This window comes from Lissotriton vulgaris, chromosome 2_2 (assembly GCF_964263255.1).
Source record: "Lissotriton vulgaris chromosome 2_2, aLisVul1.2, whole genome shotgun sequence".
In the NCBI taxonomy this organism is placed as follows: Eukaryota; Metazoa; Chordata; class Amphibia; order Caudata; family Salamandridae; genus Lissotriton; species Lissotriton vulgaris.
Window position 1 is genome coordinate 329,997,500 of NC_141688.1, and position 23,636 is coordinate 330,021,135.

A 23,636-nucleotide genomic window follows, 5' to 3' on the forward strand; every position below is an offset into this window, starting at 1 on the left:
CCTCTGATGCGGCACCACGGACAGTTCTAGAAACGTGGTGTACCATGGTTGGCGAGCCCACGTTGGAGCAACCAGGATGAGAGTCATCGAGTGCTGCCTGACCTTGCGTGCCACCAGCGGTATCATGTGTGCTGGGGGAAAAGCGTACGCAAATCTGCCTGACCAGTTCATCCATATCGCATTGCCCTGCGACTGTGGGTGTGGGAACCTGGCGGCGAAGCTTTGGCATTTTGCATTCTCCTTTGTGGCGAACAGGTCTATCTCTGGATGACCCCACCTTCGGAAGAACGGCTGGAGTACTGATGGATGCATCTCCCACTCGTGCATCTGGTGGCTGTGCCTGCTTAGCAGGTCCGCCATCTGATTGTCCTTGCCCGGGAGATGCTATGCCATCAGGAAGATGTTCCTCAGAATGGCCCACTTCCACATGAGAGTGTGTTCCTCCCTGCTTTTGAATGTAGTACATTGCCGTCATGTTGTCCGTCCGGATCAACACGACCTTGCTGCACAGATGTACTTTGAATGCTTTTAGTGCCAGGAAGATTGCCACCAGTTCCAGAACATTGATGTGCATCTTCCCTTGCTGTTGCGTCCATAGTCCCTGCACAGTGTATTGGAGTACATGAGCTCCCCATCCATGGAGAGAAGCGTCCGTCGTCAGGATAATCTGTGGCACAGGCTCCTGGAACGGTGGGCCCTTGCAAAGGTTCCGTGGATTCCACCAATGCAGAGAGTTGTATGCCCGACCGCTCACCAACACTAGGTCTTTCAACTGGTTGTGAGCCTGAGTCCACTGACGTGCTAAGCACTCCTGAAGCGGACGCATATGTAGTCTCGCGTGCGGGACAATGGAGATGCAGGAGGCCATCATGCCTATCAACTGCATGAACACTCTTGCTGGAAGCGAGTGTTGAGGTCTGAATTTTTGGATCAGCGACTGAATGCTGCTGACTCACTGAATTCGGCTGTGCTGTGGCCGCCAGGGTGTCAATGGTTGCACCCAGATACTGCCGTATGTGGGCGGGCTGGAGGTGGGATTTCGGGTAATTCAGTGAGAATCCCAGATCGTGCAGGAGGTGAATGGTGTGGGACACGTGGTCGGCACACTGCTGGGCTGACTTCGCTTGGATGAGCCAGTCGTCCAGATAGGGGTAGACGTGGACGTTCTGCCGTCTCAGATGTGCCGCCACCGTCGCCAGGCACTTGGTGAACACCCTGGGTGCCGCGGTGACCCCGAAAGGCAAAACCCTGAACTGGTAGTGCTGGTTTTGGATGGTGAACCTGAGGTATTTTCTGTGTGAAGGATGTAGTGGAATGTGAAAGTACGCATCCTTTAAATCTAAAGTTGCGAGAAAGTCCCCCTGTTAGAGCAGCGGGAGCACCTGCTGCAGTGTTAGCATGTGGAAGTGCTCTGACAGGATGTAGAAGTTGAGGGGCCTGAGATCCAGGATGGGTCTGAGGGACCCGTCCTTCTTTGGAATCAGGAAGTACAGGGAGTAAACTCCTGTGCCTCTTTCCTGCATGGGCACGAGCTCTATTGCCCCTTTTTGCAGCATGACGTCGACCTCCTGCTGCAATAAGTGCAAGTGCTCGTCCGACATAGGACGGTGCCTTGGGGGGTATGTTGGGGGGAGTGGATGTTAACTCCAGACAATAATCGAATTGGATAAGCTTTCTGACCCACCTGTCCGTGGTGATGGACTTCCACGCGGGCAGGAACTGCTGGAGTCTCCCCCCGAACGGTGTGGTGTGGTCGGGGGCAGTGACACTGAGTCACTGTTTGTTGGCGGCAGAGGACCTGGAGTTGTTGTTGCCACGTCCTCTGCCCTTGGCGCTGTTGCCGCGGTAGCCACCACGACTCTTGTTGGCAAAAGTAGTCTGGGTGTTGCTTTTGTAGAACTGCGCGGACTGCGAAAGCTGACCTCTGGAGGTGCCTCTGGTATTGGAGCAACGAAAGGACCCACCCCGAAACTGCTGGGACTGCAAGGCACCCATGGATTTTGCAGTGTCAGTGTCCTTTTTCATTTTTTCTAGGGTGGTGTCAACATCCGGGCCAAACAGGTGATCAGGATTGACTGTTTGGTTCAAGATGGTGGTTTGTATGTCTGGCTTGAAACCAGAAATTCTTAGCCAGGCATATCTCCGAAGCATAACACTGGTGTTAATGGCGCGCGCAGCCGTATCAGCCGCGTCTAGAGCGCACTTTATGGAAGCGCTGAAGATTAGCTTCCCCTCCTGGATTAGCATCTCAGCCCCTTCCTTATATTGATCAGGAAATGTTGCAAAAGGGTCTCTAGGGTATCGTAGTGCGCCCTGTCATAACGCGCGAGGAGCGTCTGTGTGTTTGAGATGCGCCAGATGTTAGCTGCCTGCGCTGCGACCCTCTTCCCCGAAGCCTCAAAGACCTTGGACTCTTTGTCTGGGGGAGGAGCATCACCCGGAGTCTGAGAGTTGGCCCTATTCCGGGCATTCGAGACGACCAGGGAGTCCAGAGGCAACTGTCCTTTAATGTAAGTTGGATCAGTGGGCGCCGCTTTGTACTTTTTGTCAATTCTCGGGTTGATGACTCTTGCCCTGGTGGGTTCTTTGAAGACCTCAGCAGAGTGCTTCAAAACGCCTTTCAGCATTGGCAGAGTTTTTACAGTCTTTTCAGACACAGAAAAGGTGTCAAAGAGGAAATCTACGTCCACAGGGTCAGCATGCAGCTGGACATTGTGATTGGCTGCTGCCCACTCAATGAGGGCATTGAAAGCAGCAGAGTCTTCAGTAGGTGAAGTCTTAGCAGAGAAGAGCTGAGGGTCTTGTCCAGAATGTGGATCCCCAGGCTTACCACCAGCAGACCAGGGCTCTGTCACATCCTCTGGGTCTGTGTAGACTGGTTAGCTATATTCATCCTCGTCTTCGCCCTCACCATCGTCCCCATCGGAGTGAGTGGGCGAGACCTCGTGAACTTGTGGTGAAATGGGTTCCACCAAAGCTGGGGCACCAGCAGAGTCCATTTTCCTCTTTAGGGGGATTTTGTAAGACTCCAATTGGGGTTCTGGGGTGATTTTCCTCTTAAGAAGGGAAAGCCTGCCCGTTTTGGCGTCGATGACGCTCCTCTTCTGCAAGTTGTCGAGGTCGCGGGCTAAGGACCACCAACGATGCCTTCGGCGTCGAAGATACCTTCTCGGGCACGCCGGCCCCTGGTTTAGCAGCGAAAGCCTTCGGCGCCGTCTTAGGCGGCAAGGTAAAAAGGATCGGCGTGGACGCCTTCGCCGGTTTCTGAAGAGGCTTTGCAGGTGGGGGGTCCTTCGGCTCGGGAGCTGCGGTGCCATCTTTATGCGCTACAGGGACTCAGTGACCTTCTTCGTGAACGCGGCCGATGGACGTGCCGGTTCGACGGAATCCTTTGAGGACGGCTTCGAAGTGGAGTCCTTCAAGGCCACCTTCGGAGTCGACACACTTGGCGCAGGCCCCTTGGCCTTGTGTGGAGGCGGGGCAGAGAGGGCCTTCGGGTCATCGGTCCGCTTCTTCGGGTCTGCATGAGACTTCTTGGAGTCGACAGCCTTCTTGTGGTCGACCCGACCCTTGCCGGCGTCGATAGTTTTCGGCGCCGACGCTTTAGCCTTTGACGTGTTAGCCTTCGGCTCGGCCATTTTGACTTGGCCCTTCGACTCGACGGCCATCTTAGGTTTCTTCGGCGCCGAGGCCTCCGAAGTCTTCGAGCCGACCAATGCGATGCGCACTTTCGGTTTCGATATCTGCCCTTGTGCAGCATCTGGCGTCGAGACTGTAGGTTTCACTTTCGGTTTCTTCACCGGGAGTGACTCTGTATCAATGTTCGTGGACGGGCCTGCAGGCGGGGCCGAGGAACTCACATCAAGGTCTTGGGTAAGGCCCGAAGGCGATCCCTCGACCTGGGCCTTATCGATTGGCACGGCGCCAGAGTCAGTCTGAGGAAGCTCCTCGTCCGAGTTATCCTCCATGGCCCCTAGGGCCCTGTCGTCGTCTCCTACCTCCTCGACGACTTCTTCGTTCTCGAAAGCCTCAGCCTCAGCGTCGTAGTCTTCCTCGACATCCGACGAGGGGTTAGATTCTGAGAAGTCCAGGATATCCTCATCCTCGACCTCCCCAGCATCGAAAACGTCCGTAGGCGCCGTAGCAGATTGCTGGGCCTCCAGGCGCGCAGCTCGACGGAGCTTGAGTGTCTTCTTGGACCGGAATCTCGAACAGGCCATACACTTGGCCTCATCGTGGTCCGGCGACAGGCACTTGTTGCACACCGGGTGGTCGTCGATGTGTGGGTACTTCGAGTAACACACCGGACATCTCTTGAATGGACTACGGTCCATGATGGATGGTCGATGAGTCTGGAGCGTCGACAAGGCCTTCCGCGCCGAAAGCACGCGGAAGTACAGAGCTCGGCTCGGAGCCGAGGAAGTTGTTAAGCCGAACGCAAGACAATACCGACGCAAGACTAAAGACCTTTTGGTCTTGAGGAAAGTTTACTATTTCTTTATCGATTCCGACAAGAGGGAACCAAAGACATCCGAACCCAATGGCGGAAAAAAACAATCTGGGGATGGAGTCTATGCCCATGCGCACTGTAGTGCAGGGGAGGAGCCACCTATCTCGTGATACTTCGAAGACTCTTCCAGGACAACAATGTGCAATTATCCGGACCCAACACTAGGCGGCGATCTATGCACAGATATGAATTCAGCAGCCCACATGCCTCGAACCTCTTATACCACTTTTTTATTTTAATATATGGTTTGAGTGGCCACCCGCCCTCATCCATAATTGTGCAACTTTATATGTTATACTATGCTTTTGATTTAACGCTTGTGCCCCTTTGCTCATAAAGAGTACTGGGGATTAATTTAGAAATAAACACATTTTTATAATACATACTTGTGTGGTGTCTTTTCATTTGGTATTACAGGATTGTATGTGGTAAAACAGCTCGCTTAACACGACCTCTTAAGTTAAGCCTTTAAGGCTGCTTAGTCCATGCTACCCCTAGGATAGCTTGTCTAACAAGGTTGACTTACAACCAGACACCATAAGGGATTGTTTGGACTGATAAGAGGTGGTTCCAGAATTGGAAACACCACATATCAGGCCAACTTCTCACAGTGAGTCTTCTCCTCGTTTAGTCACCTTACGGTGTTCGACACCTTCACACGACTGTTTTCATGTTTTGATGGTCGTTTAGTGGGCATTTAGGCGGGTGTATACCATAATGCTTGTGATCGTCCTGCGGAGCTGGGATCTTATCCAGCCATTCCGCTGTGCCCCCCTAGCGCCTCCAACAGACAATAAGTTGTACCTCGGACAACAGTGGAGACTTGGGGTTGTTTCTCCCTCTCCGCTGTAGGAGCCTCGGTGATACATAGCTGCTCTGCAGTGGAAGGAGTCCCTTCCCTGGCTGCCCCTTCACAAGCGCCTCACACTACCTCAGTCTTTCCACTGCATCTCCTCGTCTTTCCTCAGAAACATTCCTGTTTAGTCTCAGAGTGGTTTGATATTTGATGACAGAACTCCAGCCCTCCGCTATGACTGTGCCTGATCGGCAGAAGAAACTAGAAAACCATTCACATGCTATTTTCTGTCAGAGAAAGAATGTTGCGGTTTCCCTGCAGGAAAAGTAGATGTAACATGCCTGCAACGGATGCAAAAGTATTGGAAAATACTCTACAGAAGGTAAAACGTTAAGTCGCAAGTAACTGAAGCTCTTGCAAAAAGCATCACAAACCAGGAGAGGTATCACAGATCTGCTTCATATAGAGCCCGACACAAGAAATGAAGCACAGAAACAATTAGTGGCACAAAGCATTCTGGGATACGGAGGTAGGAGAAGCGTCAAACTTCAGCTTACATTCGCTGTTGGCTACATTTACTTTGGTTTCGTTATGTTTTCCTCTACATTAAAGTAAAGGAAAATGCTACTTACCAGTATGCATCTGTTCTTAATATGTAGAGCTGCAGATTCGTACACTATGCATTAGATCGCCACCTGGTGTTGGGCTTGGATGCTTGCACATTGTTGTTGTCTTGGAAGTCTTTGTAGTCACGAGATAGGTGACTCCTCCTTTGGACGATAGTGCGCATGGGCATCAACTCCATCCTTAGATTGTTTTTCGCCATGATGGGAAATGATGGAGTTAGAGATACAGTAAGAAAAGGTTGTCCATGCGTGTGCATGCAAGTAAGATGAAAAACTGGAACGCATACAAGTCCCGGGGAGGCGGGAGGGCATGTATAACTCTGCAGCTCTACATGCCAAGAACAGATGCATTCTGTTAAGTAGCATTTTCTGTTCGAGGCATATGAGCTTTAGAATGTACACCTTAGCATTGATTGTGGTACCCTAAATTGTTACCTTTATCTATTATGTTTGTAGCACATATGTAATTAATCACGATTCTACACAACCACTCCTACAGAGGAAATTGTTTTAGTTTCTTTTGTCCACCGCTCTGATACCCCTAATTCAAGTTTGCTCTATAGAAAACAAATAAATATATATAAAAGAAAAATAAAGTTCACAAAGTATGGCCTTTGATATGCAGATTTTTTTTATCTACAATCAAAAATGAATTTTTTTCTACATAAAATAGACAATATATATTTCTATATGAGAGAAGTTTGCTGTTTCCCCCCCCACAAACGGGAGTCTTAAGGTGTTTTGACTAACGATGAAGATCACCCAGAGGCGATGGTACAGCTAACAAAGACCCTGCAATGCTGGAGCACAGTGTCCTGGAGGTGACGGTACAACAAACGAAGATCCTGCAATGCTGGAGCACAGTGACCCGAAGGCGACGATACAACTAACGAAGATCCTGCAATGCTGGAGCACAGTGTCCCGGTGGTGACAACACAACGAACGATGAAGCTACTGCAGTGATGGAGCAGTGTCCAGAGGCGACGGTCAACTAACGAAGATCCTGCAGGGCTGGAGCATAGTGTCCCGGAGGAGACGGTACAACGAATGATGAAGATCCTGCAATGCTGGAGCACAGTGTCCCGGAGGCGACGGTACAACAAACGATGAAGATCCTGCAGTGCTGGAGCACAGTGTCCCAGAGGCGACGGTACAACGAACGATGAAGATCCTGCAATGCTGGAGCACAGTGTCCCAGAGGTGACAGTACAACAAACGACGAAGATCCTGCAATGTTGGAGCACAGTGTCCCAGAGGCAACAGTACAACAAACGACGAAGATCCTGCAATGCTGGAGCACAGTGTCCCAGAGGCGACAGTACAACAAACAATGAAGATCCTGCAATGCTGGAGCACAGTGACCCGGAGGCGAAGATACAACTACCGAAGATCCTGCAATGCTGGAGCACAGTGTCCCAGAGGCGACGGTACAAAGAACGATGAATATCCTGCAATGCTGGAGCAAAGTGTCCTGGGGCCGACAGCACAACGAACGATGAAGATACTGCAGTGCTGGAGCGCAGTGTCCAGAGGCGACAGTACAACTACCGAAGATCCTGCAGGGCTGGAGCATAGTGTCCAGGAGGAGACGGTACAACGAATGATGAAGATCCTGCAATGCTGGAGCACAGTGTCCCAGAGGCGACGGTACAAAGAACGATGAATATCCTGCAATGCTGGAGCAAAGTGTACTAGTGCCGGCAGCACAACGAACGATGAAGATACTGCGGTGCTGGAGCACAGTGCCCAGAGGCGACAGTACAACTAACGAAGATCCTGCAGGGCTGAAGCATAGTGTCCCGGAGGAGACGGTACAACGAATAATGAAGATCCTGCAATGCTGGAGCACAGTGTCCAGAGATGACGGTACAACTAACAATGAAGATCCTGCAAGACTGGAGCGCAGTGTCCGGAGGGGACCGTACAACAAACGATGAAGATCCTGCAATGCTGGAGCACAGTGTCCAGAGATGACGGTACAACTAACAATGAAGATCCTGCAGTGCTGGAGCACAGTGTCCCGGAGGCGACGGTACAACTAACGAAGATCCTGCAATGCTGGAGCAGTGTCCCAGAGGCGACGGTACAACTAACGATGAAGACCCTGCAATGCTGAAGCACAGTGTCCCGGAGGAGACGGTTCAACTAACGAAGACCCTGCAATGCTAGAGCGCAGTTTCCTGGAGGCGACGGTACAACTAACGATGAAGGTTCTGCAATGCTGGAGTGAAGTGTCCCGGAGGTGATGGTATAATTAACAATGAAGAACCTGCAATGTTAGAGAACGAATGGTGATCCCGCTATGCTGGAGAACAGTGTCGGAGTAAATGGGACAACTAACGAAGATCCTGCAATGCTGGAGAACAGTGTCCTGGAGGAGATGATACACGGTCGGACTGTAATAACCATGCTGCTTTCAGGTGCTAGTCTGAGTGAGCTAAGAAGTTTCTGGCTTTAATGTACACCTGCTGGTCGCAAGCCACGCACTCTGGAGCCCAAGCCTAGAATGAGAGTCTACTACACAGCAAAGTGTACAGTGACGCCTAGCTAGGTGGACACCTGATGGGTCCTCGAGATGTTTGAGGTTACGCTGGCTCAAATAGACACCATATGACATTTTAACAACTAACCAACCATGCTAAGACACTTTTGGATGCCTAAACCAATGAAACGCAATGTACGCCAAAGGGATCACCTACTATCAATCGCTGTATCACTGCCCCTTTGGGGTTGCGAAAAACTAGCAGAATCCTTTGTCTCATTTTCTCACATGGGGTGAGCCTCCTCCCCGTCCGGTTCCCGGAGAGGAACAAGTGCTGCTGAGAAGGCTCGTCTTACACCCATTAACTGGCTTACGAAAGCAGCCAGAACCAGCCAGGGGTCTGTTACACTGGAAAGGTTAGGGGCTCCTCCACTCCAGGAAGAATCTTCCACTCCTGTTGCAGGTCTGATTTTGTAGGCTTCCTTCCCAGTGTCTGCTGCAACCACATCAGTTTAAGTTGGCTCAGTTATATGCATTGCCCTCCATGTGGAGTGCCCAGGTCAGGGGTGATGGCCACAACCCACGGAACAGGTGACGGTAGAGGTGCTCTCAAGCAGGTGAAATCTGTACAAAAAACAAAGGTCCGCCACCCAGGTGAGTGCATTTCATGTAGGAGGCAGTGAGTTCACACGCAGGCTGGGATGTTTGAGATGGACTATCAGGCAGGAACAAAATGTATGATTTTATGTACCTCAAACACAAAAGCAAACACGTGGGGGCATACACACACACACACACGCCCATGCTGGTTCTAATGGGCCACGGCGCTCATCAGCCCATTCTTAACTCATGAACTCCCAAACATACAACACATCCTTTATATATGTCTTAGGCATCATGAAGGCCAGGGTCCTCTCACCAAGACTCAGCAGAACATTCAAAAAAAGCCTGTCTCTTCACACAGATTTGGGTAAAAATGACAATGCTGAATGAGGAAGCCAGTAGCGCCAATTACTGGATGTCCTGGATATCGCCGTTTTCTGGAGAACTTTAAAAAAAATCTGGACAATAATCCCTACAGTTTTATGAACAATTGTGTTTAATAATTTTTGCTTATTGGAATGAATGGAAATCCGAAATCACTGAGTGGCAGCAAGAAAGGTTTTTCTGCCAGGCACACGTTCTGCATTGAGGGGAAGTATACTGAGCGAGCGCACACAGTGAATCGAGACAACACTGCTGGACTGTGTGGTGCACGGGGCTTGTATGAGCTGCTCGGACCCATCACACATTCAGACCACTGTCCATTCTACCATCCCTGTTCAAGCGCGGTTATATGCAGTGAACTCTCCCAAGTCTGATTCGTGCACTTTTTAAAGGCAAAGATGATGCGAGTCCACAACACAGGTTGTAAGATTATCAAAAGAAACCAGCCCAGTGGCTGATGCCCTGAAATCAAATGTTTGTTTTGGTTAGCACATGGCTGGAGATATGCCAGCAGCAACACAATAGCAGTAAAGCTCCCCACAGCTAGTACATGGTTGAATCCAACCCCTCCCCCTTATGAGAGTCGAACAGATACACCGAGGAAGAGAATAAAGAACAGTGTACAAATAGAAACGTGGACGGCATTTACCTCTCTGCTGAGCTGTCTCCAACAGTCAACCCAAGAGCAGTAAACCGGTGCATAGGGAGGAAGACCACCGGCCAACCTGAAGGAGAAAGAAGGATTGTTATAAGGTGTAAGAGAACAGGGCACTGTTTTAACTCTACATACATGTTCACACATCCGGTTAATAAAACCCTATCTAAAAAGGATGGTGAGAGCTGCTAAGAAAATACAGCTGCCTACAAGAAATCAGGGATGCTGCTCAGAGAGGAAACCTTCTGCACACTATATGAGGGGGGAAACGCTTAACAAAAAGGATAAAAATGAGGAGTGGGGCCAAAAGGGCCAATGTTTAGTCCCCACTATTTTCAGCCTACATAAACCTGATTTCCTAAAAGCACTGGGAACGGTGCATTGATTCATTTGAAGCTGGCGGAGAAGGGTTAGAATTCCATTGAAAGAGAAGAGGTGACTCAGGGAATAGGAACGCATCAGAGGAGGGCAGGAGGCAGACTGATCACGAGCTTGGATGCAAAAACTGTTGAGATCCATCTTACAGAATTAAATTGCTAAGGGTGTTCTGCCTTGTAACTTTAATGCCATCCGAATTTATTACAAAAAAACATGATATATGTTATGGCAATGAAAAAGTGAATTTTTGATCAGTGGCGCAGCAAGGGTGGCCTGAGTCCAAGGGAAAGCAAAGAAAAGGGGTCCAACTACCCCTGGAATAAGCTATTTAACGTCAGCCACAACTGAGGGGCAGAGAGCCCCTCATTCTGCTGGGCCAGTGTGATTGCACTAATTATAGCTAAATCTCTTGACAGAGAGCGTACACATATATCTACAATATTGATGTATTACTTGCTTGAATCCAATAAAATGTAGCATCACCATCAAACATTTTCCTCAAATTTTCTTAAACGTCAGGCTCTTCAAGCTCGAGACTCAATGCCTTTCCCCGCTCGTGTTTCTCTTGCTCCACTCTCAACACACCCTGCTTCAGTCTGCAACTTACATTTCCCATCTGTTTTTGTTCTGCACTCATCTTAGCCTATTTCCTTTTTTTTTAGCTCCCACCACATTGTTTTTCTCTCACCTCCCTCTTCAAGGTTCTATGCCAATACTCTCCCATCATTTTTAGTTTTCCAAATTAGTTTTTTTTTAATTCGATTTTATTCTTTACTAAAGGCGGTCAAGCCAGAGAATTCCCCAATAGGTTTATAGCCCATAGTTTGGCTTGGGTCAAAGAGCCAAAACAAAAGCAGAGCTAGCAAATTGTCATAAGAACACCCCCTCACCTTCTCTAGTTTTTGCTCGGTCCTCGTCTTTCATTTCCCCTACCTTGTCCTCTCACGACCTATCTATCTCCATGTCGGTTTCTGGTTCTCTTCTCTCTCCTATGCCTTTGTCTTCCATTTCTCTCTCCGTTCCCTCACCTTCTCCCCCCCCCCCCCCATCTGTTCCTTTATCTCTTTCTCTTATGCCTTACTTTCTTTTGTACACACTTCCCTGTGCCCCACTGCATCTTACCAATTTTCTGCTTTTCTCTCTCGTTACTCAAGCCTGTCCACTGTTTCATGCTTTGTCTACACAGGGGACATAGTCCTGTATCTCTGCCTCACCTGTATACCTCTTGTGAACTGTCAGACCATCCCCCAAACCCCAGTTATGCAGCAGAGGATGAGTGGTCATGATCACAGGTGTTTGCATTTGGATTGTGGAAATGCAGCCAGGCAGCAGTGGTGGCCAGTTCCTCATCCACTGCACATCAGGGGGGTTTGGAGAATTATGTGATAGTACATGGTGTGAGGCAGGCACAAAGGTTCGAGAGTCCCAGAAGACCTTGGGCCGAGCCAGAGCCGCCCATCTGGCTTGCTCCTTTAGTGGCTCACCCACCTCTACTTTGTGTGCCTTCGCACTGTTTGCAAACTAGAATCCCCCTTCATACCCCCCAACCACAGCCCTCATCTGCTTCTGTACACATTTCAATTGCTGCTCTTATCACATTCTCCTCGCTCTCTAGTGCTTGGCTATCTTCTATTTTAGTATAATTTGGCTGTCTCCATTATGCTCCTTCCATCACTTTCTCATCCCATTTTTTCCACTCTTTTTTGTCCTCTCAGGTGACACTGTCACCACCAAAACAAACTTCCAACAGCGCATACAGACGGATGAAAGAAAACGTCCACAAGCTCAACGACGACAAAACTGAAGAGTGCACATTGTGGACTTCACCTGATCTAGCACCCACACCCACCCACCCAAAGAACCACCAACGCCCACCCAAGCTAGGGACCTAAGCCTCATCCTTGACATCAGCCTCACCATAAAGTCCAGGGTCAACGCCGTCACTGCCACATCCTTCACATGGTACTGGACACCAGATGTACCACCATGCAGGCCATACTGTACTACAGCAACACACACTGCTGGCATTCCAACCCATCTTCACAATCTCCAAACCATCCAAAGCGCCACCACCAGACTCGTCATCACCCTCTGCGCCAAACTCACACCACTCCTAAGAGAGCTCCACTGGCTCCTCATCCAGAAGCGCTGCCAGGTCAAACTTCACACACGCATTCAAGACACTACACAACACAGGACCAGCGTACCTCATCCACCCGCTTCACTTCCACCACCCCAAAAGACTTTGTTCAGCATCACACTCTCGTGCGCACATCCACAGAAACACAACGGGAAGTCGATCATTCTCCTACTAAGCTGCTAAATCCTGGAATGATTTTCCTCAACAAATCATGGCCTCCTCCTCCTCACTTCTTGAATTCCGCAAGAAGTCGAGGACCTGGCTATTCAATTGGTCTTTTTGCGGGACCATGCAGTCTGCCTGCACTCAGGCCCAGCCTCACCATATGCCTACTCACCTTTTCAGAGCCTGGATACCCTCATGGGTGGCAAGTAGCGCTCTACAAATCCACGTTCCATTACATTTGTTTGCACCCTCATCCCATCACTCTGCACTTCGTCTGCCTCATGCTATTACCCAGTCAGGACTTCTCTCAATTCTCTTGGTTCCACCCTTTTCTCACACCCATCCGTGTTCTCACCCTCTTGCTTTTCCTCAGTCCCTTTCTGCTTTCCAACTAGTACTGTCAGAGTCTCACTATGAGTGTCTACACTTTGTCTCTTCACCCATCCCTCTACTTTCCTTTCATAATATAACAGAAGAGTTCTATCTTCACCCTCTCTCACGGCTCTCCTCCTGTTACCAGTCATTCTGCACTACCCTTGTTTATGCTTTCACTCAATTTATTTCTTCTCTCATATCAGTTTGCTGAGACTGAGCACTGGTACTTTTACCGCTTCTAACTTCCCATTTATTTTTCTCACATTACTCTCTAGGCTTCCACGTTCTCACTCATTTTCCTCCACCTCTCACCATTCACTCTGACACTTTCACTCAGTGTATTTCTTCTCACATCCTATCAGTTCACTCCTGGTCTCTCCCACAATCGCTACATACTCTCTCATCCCATCTCTACTTTTCATGTGCCATCACTCTTCACACATCCTCTCTTCAACCCAGTCTCAAAGGCAGCCCTCCCTCCCTCCCTTCAATGACACGCAACGCATTCTCGGAATCCTAACGTGTCAGCGCTTATCGCCTACTCCACTTTCAGTGCCTGCTTCACATAATTGGAGACAACACCAAGCCAGGCCCAGGCAGCCTCAAAATATCTTTTTTGAGGAGGGCAGCTCATCCAAATAAATTCTGCCATTCTAAAGCAACATGGCCCCCCTTCCACTCTGGGCCTTGGGTGTTGCCCCGGCCGCACCACAATAGCAATGCCCCTGAAAAGACTCCTTTATTTGACATGATGAAGCCAGAATTGAAGTCAAGAAATACAGACCAACTGTTATGATAAATCTGTAGATCTTCTCAGGAAACCATTTTGGAATTCTTTGGAATAGTGTAAAATAGATATAATGAGCAGAGCTCAGAGGAGACTCCCTGGCACGACGAGCGGTAGGAAGGAGTAGTTTCTGTCCTGTAACTCCAGTTCTGTAGTAGGGGTATCTCTGTTATAGTCATAATCTCGTGAATAGTCCCGCCCATGTGCGTGGACCCCGGAGCAATCAAAAATAATCTCTTAAATTGTCAAAAAATTGCAGAACTGCAAAGACACTTAAGAGAGAATTTAAAGACAGATAATGCAGCCTATATCCACAGGCTACACTGTCCAGTACTTAAACTATAAATTCCACCAAAAATCCACACAAACAGCACAGCCTGCCCAGTTTTCTCCACAGGGAAACTTGCCTCTACCAGCAAAAGCCTCTGGAATGATAGAGAGGAAGGAATGGACAGACAAGCCCCATAGGCTGCCATTATGTGGCTCAAACAGGATACTGTGCCTTTAAGAGAACTCTCCATAACTTCTCCCAGTATCCCAGGATGCACAGCAGGTCCCTTTTACTTTCAGTTCTTTTTGAAGGCGTAACACTCAGACCTGTAGCATTCCTTACATGAATATCTTTCTCCACCGGGGAGGAGGGCAGGCGCTTATGACTATAACAGAGATACCCCTACTACAGAACTGGAGTTACAGGACAGAAACTACTTATGTAGTAGGGGATCTCTGTGTATAGTCATAATCAAGTGAATAGAATGGCAAGCCCATACCCACACCAAAGCGGCGGTGGAGAATAAAGAAATAACACTACTACTGTGCGAACAGATTTCGCAGTGAAGACAAAAAAAAAAATGGGGAAAGGGGTTTTAAGCACAATTGCACCTATCCTGTGTCTTGCTCGTTCGTTCTTTTTTATGGTGCCACGGATCGGAGATTCTATTCCCCTAAACCTCCTAGAACAAAGAATTGTTCCAACATACAATTTTTAGCAATACTGATCCAGCACACAAACTATTATTTTGTAAACCTGTACAATAGTAACCACAGTTCATAAATCACAATGGAAAAACATTCAGTATCAGAATCTTGGATGTTTTTTAGAAGTTCAATCTTTATTTGGTTCTTCACAAAAGTAGCCAACGCGTTTCGTCCTCCATGGACTTCTTCAGGGTTTCAAATTATATATATATATATATATATATATATATATATATATATATATATATATACACACACACACACACAATTAATATATGTACAATATATACACTATTTTACAATTTAAAACATTTCATTACATTTCGACACACTAAAAAGAGGGACAGGGAGTCCAAATAATGGTCTCTAGAAACTTCTCCTATGCACATCCGATTACATGCCATTTCCACAATACATTTATTACAATATTTACAAAAAACACATCTATGTCAGGATGGGTCCTTTAGCATCTTGTTTTACTGAACTCTGCTACTTTCTTGTCTTATTGGGCAACTTAGACCAGGAGAGTCATAATTAAGCTTGAGAAAACAAACCGTTGTGGGCCTGACAACCTTATTATCTAAGACATTTCATGGTGGGTTATGAATATTGTATTAGTATTAACTAGTTAATTCTGTACCTGTACAGTTTAATTCTCAATTAATAAATGAAGCCTAAAAGTTGGCTTACCAAATAGAATAAACTCTTCTTAGGACTGAATATAAATGTCCATCCAGTCTAGAGACAGTTTTTCCCAGAATGATTTCGTGTTTCAAATGGGATAGATGTTCCTCCGATAGGAACACCCTCCACACTCTTAGTTTAATTCTGACCACAGTTTATGTAATTTGGGCATTTGGTAAATGTTAACACTGCCAGTTTTAAGAAATGGGACATCATTCTAGCCCCTGCCCACAGCTATTATATATATATATAGATATAGATATAGATATATAGATATATATAAGGGGTTTGTGACCTCGAAAACATGGCTGCCAAATTAATAGAAAGAAATACTACAATGTGGTAGAGCATGGAAGATTGCTCTCTGGAGATGTCCTTTTACATAGCTCGGTTTGTTAAACATAGTTTAAGTACCATGACTTAAAACAACAAATTTTGTTGCTCAAATTTCGAGTGTTACCCAGCCTTAAACACCCATGGTAGATAAAAATGATTTGACCAGCTTATAGTGATAGCATTCTTTTGCGCTTTCCCCATTCAGATTCCTGCCACATTGGGCTGACCCGATTGATCCTATTTTTTGAAATTGAAGTGTCTGTTACGTACAAAGAAAAGGTATGCTATTAGCTTCAATGTGACCATAGTTACGCAATTGTCTTTATGATATGTTAAAAATTAATAAGGATTTAATCTTCCTTTTTAGAAATTTAAAAAAAACTGTCTAGACTGGATTGAAAAATACATTTATATTCAGTCCTAAGAAGAGTTTATTCTATTTGGTAAGCAAACCTTTAGGCTTCATTTATTAATTGAGAATTAAACTGTACAGGTACAGAATTAACTAGTTCATACTAATACAATATTCATAACCCACCATGAAAGGTCTTAGATAATAAGGTTGTCGGGCCCACAACTGTTTGTTTTCTCAAGCTTAATTATGACTCTCCTGTTCTAAGTTGCCCAATAAGACAAGAAAGTAGCAGAGTTCAGTAAAACAAGATGCTAAAGGACCCATCCTGACAGATGTATTTTTTGTAAATATGTAAATTTTGTAATAAATGTATTGTGGAAATGGCATGTAATCGGATGTGCATAGGTGAAGTTTCTAGAGACCATTATTTGGACTCCCTGTCCCGCTTTTTGTGTCGAAATGTAATGAAATGGGTTTTAAATTGTAAAATAGTGTATATATTGTACATATATTGATTGTGTGTATATATATATATTTATTATTTGTAGGCATGAAGAAGTCCGTGGAGGACGAAACGCGTTGGCTACATTTGTGAAGAACCAAATAAAGATTGAACTTCTAAAAAACATCCAAGATTCTGCTACTGAATATTTTTCCATTGTGATTTATGAACTGTGGTTACTATTGTACAGGTTTACAAAATAATAGTTTGTGTGCTGGATCAGTATTGCTAAAGATTTCGCAGTGAAGATTGCCCAACCTGAGCGTCTGTCCTGGCATCAGTGTCCAGACAGTAATGCTTAGCAAAGGTATGGCCGCCTTGCAGATTTCTGCAATTGGAACATTACGTAGCAAAGCAGTTGTGGCAGCTTTTCCCCTGGTGGAATGAGCCTTAGGTTTACCTCCTAAGGTCTTATTAGCCTTTTGGTAACACAATTGTATACAGGACACAATCCATCTAGAAATGGACTGTTTGGAGGTAGCAAGACCGGTCCTGCCTGATCCATAATTGATAAACAATTGGTCTGACCTACGAATATCTTTGGTCTTATCAAGATAAAATTTCAACACCCTCGTAACATCCAGGGAATGTAGAGACCTTTCCGCTGGAGATGAAGGATTCTGAAAAAACGTAGGCAAAGTTATGGTCTGGTTGACATGAAAATCGGAAATAACTTTGGGAAGAAATTTAGGGTGAGTACGCATTACAACCTTAGCAGGTTGGCAACAACGCCTGAATTTCACTCACCCTGCGGGCCGATGTAATGGCCACGAGGAACGCCGCCTTCCAGGACAGGTGCTGCAACGAAGCCTTATGAATAGGTTCAAAAGGCTCCTACATCAATCTGGACAGCACCACATTCAATTCCCATGAAGGCAAAGGAAGCCGGACAGGAGGGAATACTTTCTTCAAGCCTTCCAAAAAATCTTTGATCATAAGGATCTGGAAGAAGGAAGTCTGTGAATGGCATTTCCTGTAGGCAGTCAGCGCAGAGAGATGAACCTTAATGGAATGGAAATTGAGGCCAGACTGCGCCAAATGCAGAAGATAAGGAAGGATGACATCCTCCTTACACGTCGTAGGGTCAGTTCTTGGACTTGCACCAGATACAGAACCTCTTCCACTTGTAAGCATAGGAAGTCCGAGTGGAAGGTCTGAGCCTCCTTCAGTATGTCCATGCAATCTTCGGGCAGATTCAAATGGCCATATTGCACTATCTCAGGAGCCATGCCGCAAAACTCAAAGACGAGAGGTTGGGGTGCAACATCTGCCCCCCCGAACTTCGTGAGAAGGTCCGGCTTGCACGGCAGCCGTATGTGAGAAAGGAGAGATCAGTGAAGCAGGTCAGTGAACCACCACTGTCTGGCCCATTCCGGGGCAATCCGTATCATCCGCGCCCTGGACCGGGACAGCTTGATGAGCACCGCCAGAATAAGGGGAATGGGTGGAAAAGCGTACAGAAAGCTGTTCGACCAGTCGATCCATAGGGCATTCCTCAACGTCCCCTGTTGGTAGTACCTGGATGCGAAGTCTCAGCATTTGCTGTTTTCGGCAGTGGCGAACAGATCTACGTCTGGAGTCCCCCACCTAGCGAAGACTTCTCCTAATACTTAGTCGTTTATGACCCATTCGTGGTTTTCCTGAATCAGTCTGCTCAATGCGTCCGCCTGAACATTCTGCACATCTGGCAGATGGGTAGCCGTTATCGTCAGTCCTCTGGCCAGAAGCCAGTGCCAGATCGCCTGTGCCTCTTGTGACAGAGTGCGTGATCTCGAACCCCCCTGCCTGTTGAGGTAATACATCGTGGTCGTATTGTCCGTATGTACAAGCAGAGAGTTGTTCTGAAAGGACGGATGAAAGGCCTTCAGCGCCAAGTGAACCGCTCTGAGTTCCAGGAAATTGATGTGGAAGTGGACTCCGCCGGAGACCACGTCCCTTGAACCTGTATGTCTCTGGAGTGCGCTCCCCAGCCGTGGAGAGACGCATCAGTCACGATCGTCTGTGTGGGAATGTCCTTGTGGAAGGGAACCCCTCTGAGGAGATTCTCCGCTGAACACCACCACTTCAGAGACTGAAGAGCATGCAGAGACAGTCGTATCGTGTCATCCCAAGAACCAGTCCTCTGATCTCACTGATCCTCCAAGCACTCCTGCAGTGGTCTCATGTGCAGCCGTGCGTGAGGCGTGAAGAAGATACAAGAGGCCATCGACCCCAGTAGAGAAGACACTGTCCTCACTGTTGTAGATGGAGCAGTCATAAGAGCCTGAGACTTCCGAAGGAGTGATAACCGTCGCTCCTCCGAAGGAGACACTATTGCTGACAGCGTATTGATGGAGGCTCCCAAGTACTGTATGCATTAGACCGGAGTCGGGACAGACTTGGACATGTTGATGTGCAACCCCAGCTTGTTCAATAGAACGCACGTCTTCTGGAAGTGTGCTTGAGCTTCCGAGAAGGAGGCGGCCTTGATCAACCAGTCGTCCAGGTACGGTTAGACAAACACCTTGTTCTTCCGCAGGTGTGCGGCTACTACTGCCATGCACTTCGAGAACGTCCTGGGCGCAGACTTCAGCCCGAATGGCAGCACTGTGTATTGATAATGATTGGCGCCGACTTGGAACCGCAGGAACTTCCTGTGTTTCTGTGCAATGGGCACATGGAAGTACGCATCCTGTAGGTCTATAGCAAAGCCAGTCTCCCTGTTGCAGCTGAGGGTAAATCTACTGCAATGACAGCATGCAAAATCTCTCTGCGAATCCATTTGTTTGCTTGCCGCAAGTCCAGAATGGGCCTGAACTCGTTCTTGTCCTTGCAAACCAGAAAGAACCGGGAGTACAGACCTCTTCCCCTTTGAGGCCGAGGTACGTTCTCTATCGCCCTTTTCCTTAATAGGATGTCGGCCTCTGCCTGGAGTTATCACAGCTGAAACTGCGAGCTCACCGGCGGAATAGCTGGAGGCGGGCTGGTGAACCGAAGACTGTATCCATTGCAAACAATATTCAGCACCCACTTGTCCTGAGTAATTTTTCTCCACTCTGCCAGAAAAAATTGAACGCTTCCCCACCGGAGTGGGTAACTGATGTAGGGGAAGTAATCGCTCAGGGCCTAGAACCAGCCGGGCCTTTGGTCGCTGCTGAGGACTGTTGGCCTCCTCTGCCCTGCTGGCGCTTCTGGAAGGGCTTCTGGAACTGCTGCTGTTGTTGCTGCTGTCCAGAAGTCTGCCCTCGCCCTCTGCCTGAAGCTCCGAACTGTCTCTGGAACGGGCGGTAGCTCTTTTTCTTCTCAGGCTTCTCTAACCCGACAGCCGTCAAGGTTTCAGCTTCTGCTTTCATACGGGCCATCTCATAGTCCGCATGCTTGCCGAACAAGGTTTCCCCTGAGAAAGGCAGGTTGGCCACCCGCTGTTGTGCCTCCGGCTTGAGTGAGGTGAGGCAAAGCCAAGCGTGACGCCTTTGGTTGATGCCGTGACAGTATCCATGCGCCGCCAGGAGAGATACAGCAGCAGCCGCGCTGATGATCTGGTTCGACACCATCATCTCCTCGTTTAATATCTCCAGAAAGTCCTCTTTGTCACGAGGAAGGAGCTCAGCGTACTGCTGGAGGGACTCCCAAAAGGCACGATCATATCGCCCCAGCAGAGCCCCAGCTCTCGCAGCCTTCATGGTGGTAGATGCCGTGCCACAGACCTTTCTGCCCGCCGAGTCCAGCCAACGGCTGTCCTTATCAGGCGGTATTGTCGAAGGAGTGGTGGCATGCTGCTACTTAGCCGCTGTCACAATGACAGAGTCTGGTGTTGGGTCCATTCGAAGAAAAGCCGGGTCAGATTCCAGGACGCGGTATTTCTTGGGGAGCCTGGAGGGAGCTGCCTTCGTCACCGCCGCAGTGAGAAACAACTCCGTGGCGGGCTCTACCAATCCGGGTACCAATGGCAGCAGCGGTCGAGACAGACCAAAGATCACGGACGTCGTAGGTGGTGATTCCTAGCTTAGCGGCACCCCGCAAAAGCACTTCCTGGAAAGAGACGATATCGTCAACGGGCGACACCCTCGCCCCTGGAGACTCCGACAGCGTCGGGGAATAATCTCTGGTGGACGAACCCGTGCGGGATCTGGATCTGTGCCTCCTGTGGCGGCGTCTAGATGGAGATGCCAACCGGCCACGGCTCCGCGATCTCCCTCTCCGGCGGGAGCGCGATCTTCTCGGCCGATCCGCAGGAGCAGGCGATGGCAGCCTGGCCGTGAGCCTCGGCTGAGGGGTCCCCTTAGGTGGCATTGGATAACGTGGCAACAAGGCCGTCCTGGGTGGAGGCACAGGTGGAGGAACGGAGGGAAGAGGCGGTGGCGGAAGTTGAGGCGCGGTGACTGACGAGGAGCTGGCCCACGAGGCGGTGGCGGAAGTGGAGGCGGGGTGGGGTTCCGCGGAGGCAGACCCTTTGGCAAAGGAGGAGGGGGTAGGCGACCTAGGTTTGGTAGGTGTATACACCGACCCCGGTGACTGTCTTCTTCCTTGGCGACGATGGCGAGCCAATCGGCGACCTCCTAGCGTCAGGACTCCTCCTGCGCTTCCTTGGCGTCGAAGAATGCCGCCTCGACGCCGAGGAACGTCCTAGACGTCGACCGGTGGCTCCTCCTAGACGGCGAACGCCTCCGACGGGGAGGATCCCCTCGACGCTGACATTCTCCTCTTCGCCGACAGCGAACGGCGGTGTCGCCTCGACGGAGAGCGCCGACGCCAGGCCTTTTCTCGATGTTGATGACTCGACGAGGACATAGACGACGATGCCGTCGGCAGCGGTCTGTTCAGCTCCCTCAACGCCGCTTCTCCCCGGTGCCCCAGGGAGATGGGGAACAGACTGCTGTCATCCCCCTAGACGCCGTAGTCGACGCAATCGATGCTGGCGGAGTATGGGGACGCTTGCTGGACTTCCTGCCCCTGGGGAGCCCCCCAAAGGCCTCAGCATGGGCAGATGAAGCATGCCCTGACCCACCTTGTGCCTTCTGACGTCTGTCTTCGAGGCCTTGGAGCCTAATCCTCATCCTCTCTCTCAGGGTCCTGGCAGAGAAGGTTTGGCAGATGTCACACTCCTCTGGGACATGAGAGAAGGGAAGGCAGACGATGCACACTCCATGTGGGTCGGATTTGGCCTTCTTCCTATCACACTCTGGGCAATTGTCAAATAAGCCAGGCATTTTGACAATACAGGGCACCCACAGGGAAGAAAAAAGGCTTAGCACTTAATAAAAAGCACTACACAAGAAAAAGTGAAAAATCACCAAATAAACCCTTGAAAGGGGGAGCTTAATGCTCCAGGGTCCTGCTTGCAGGAGCCGGAAAAAAGAACTGAAAGTAAAAGCGCCCTGCTGTGCATTCTGGGATACTGGGAGAAGTTCTAGAGAGTTCTCTTAAAGGCGCAGTATCTTGTTTGAGCCACATAATGGCAGCCTATGGGGCTTGTCTGTCCATTCCTTCCTCTCTATAATTCCAGAGTCTTTTACTGGTAGAGGCAAGTTTCTCTGTGGAGGAAACTGGGCAGGCTGTGCTGTTTGTGTGGATTTTTGGTGGAATTTATAGTTTAAGTACTGGACAGTGTAGTCTGTGGATATAGGCCGCATTATCTGTCTTTAAATTCTCTCTTAAGTGTCTTTGCAGTTCTGTAATTTTTTGACAACTTAAGAGATTTTTGATTGCTCCGGGGTCCACGCACATGGGTGGGACTATTCACTAGATTATGACTATACACAGAGATCCCCTACTACAGAAATGTAGCTTTTCACCGGCAGTATCCTAAAGGGCAGGAAATGCTGAAAGCTTCACACCGAAGGTTGGTCTCTCTTTAAAACAATGACTAGGATAGGTTACAAAACTGAAAGGCCTAGGGCCTTTCAAGTCTATCTTTAACACTGCATTGCTATTATAAGGTACCATGGGACTCCCAACTCAACGACAGGGAATGATAAAAGTTCCAATACTGGAGTAAATATAGATGTAATGTGAAAGGAGGTTATGAAAAATTGTGAAAGTAACTAACAAGCATAGGCATCTGGAAAGGAGACTGGACGCATGTGAATCTACAGCACTACATGCCACAAACAGAGGCTTACTGATAAGTATCATGTTCCGTTTGAGGCATGCGTGGCTGTAGATACACATGCTTCGCATGAACTGTAAAGGTGTCCTCCTCTATAAGTGGTGGCTAGCACCTGGGAGTTCTAGCGGTTTGAGTACATAGAACCGCTTGGCCGACTATGTACTGGTACGTGAGGGCATACCTGCATGAGCAGATATGACCCTGTGCTTGCCTGTCCTACTAATGCCAGTACAAGTGACCAGGGAAGTCATTTCAGAACATGTGCTAGACACTGTTGAAAACGAGCTCCACAGCTATACGATAGCATCACTGAAGATAGGGATATTTTGCTTCAAACAACTCGTACTGGTAAAGTTAAACTGATGCCGGTGATGGATTTACCAATACGTGAACCCAGAGGGCACCTTAGAGGTGCCTCCTGAAAACAAACCAGTCTCTGGTGTACTTGTTGACTTGTTTCTGCCAGCCTGACACCCAAGACACTGCTCTGACCTCCTAGGGTGAGAGCCTTTGCTCCCAGGAAGCCCACTCACACAGGATGACCTGTTGATTAGCCCCTTGGGCCCGCAAGCTACAAAGAATTTGCCACCTTTGGAATGTGAATCTGGCTCCCCTCAAAGGAGAAGAAGCCACCCCTCTGTCTAGAGGCCCTTGGCACTTGGACAGGCGGGAAAATTAGCTAGTCAAGTAGGCATGCCCCTCTAGGCTAGTATCTTTCCCTAAGGTGGGCTACTGTGAGATGGACACTATTTTTCAAAAGTAGCCATACTTAAAGGTTCTGGGACAGGGTTA

At 48.6% G+C, this 23,636-nt stretch overlaps 1 protein-coding gene across 4 annotated transcripts in view; it reads right to left on the reverse strand.

The window, feature by feature from the left end:
* The window catches only part of MTCH2 (mitochondrial carrier 2), a 274,703-nt gene that overhangs the window by 28,559 nt on the left and 222,508 nt on the right, over window positions 1–23,636 (reverse strand). For all 4 annotated transcript variants that reach the window (XM_086959750.1, XM_086959748.1, XM_086959749.1 and 1 more), the window contains one exon: window positions 10,051–10,126. In XM_086959750.1, coding sequence (XP_086815876.1) covers window positions 10,051–10,126 — 76 coding nt within the window. The remainder of the gene's footprint in view (window positions 1–10,050; window positions 10,127–23,636) is intronic.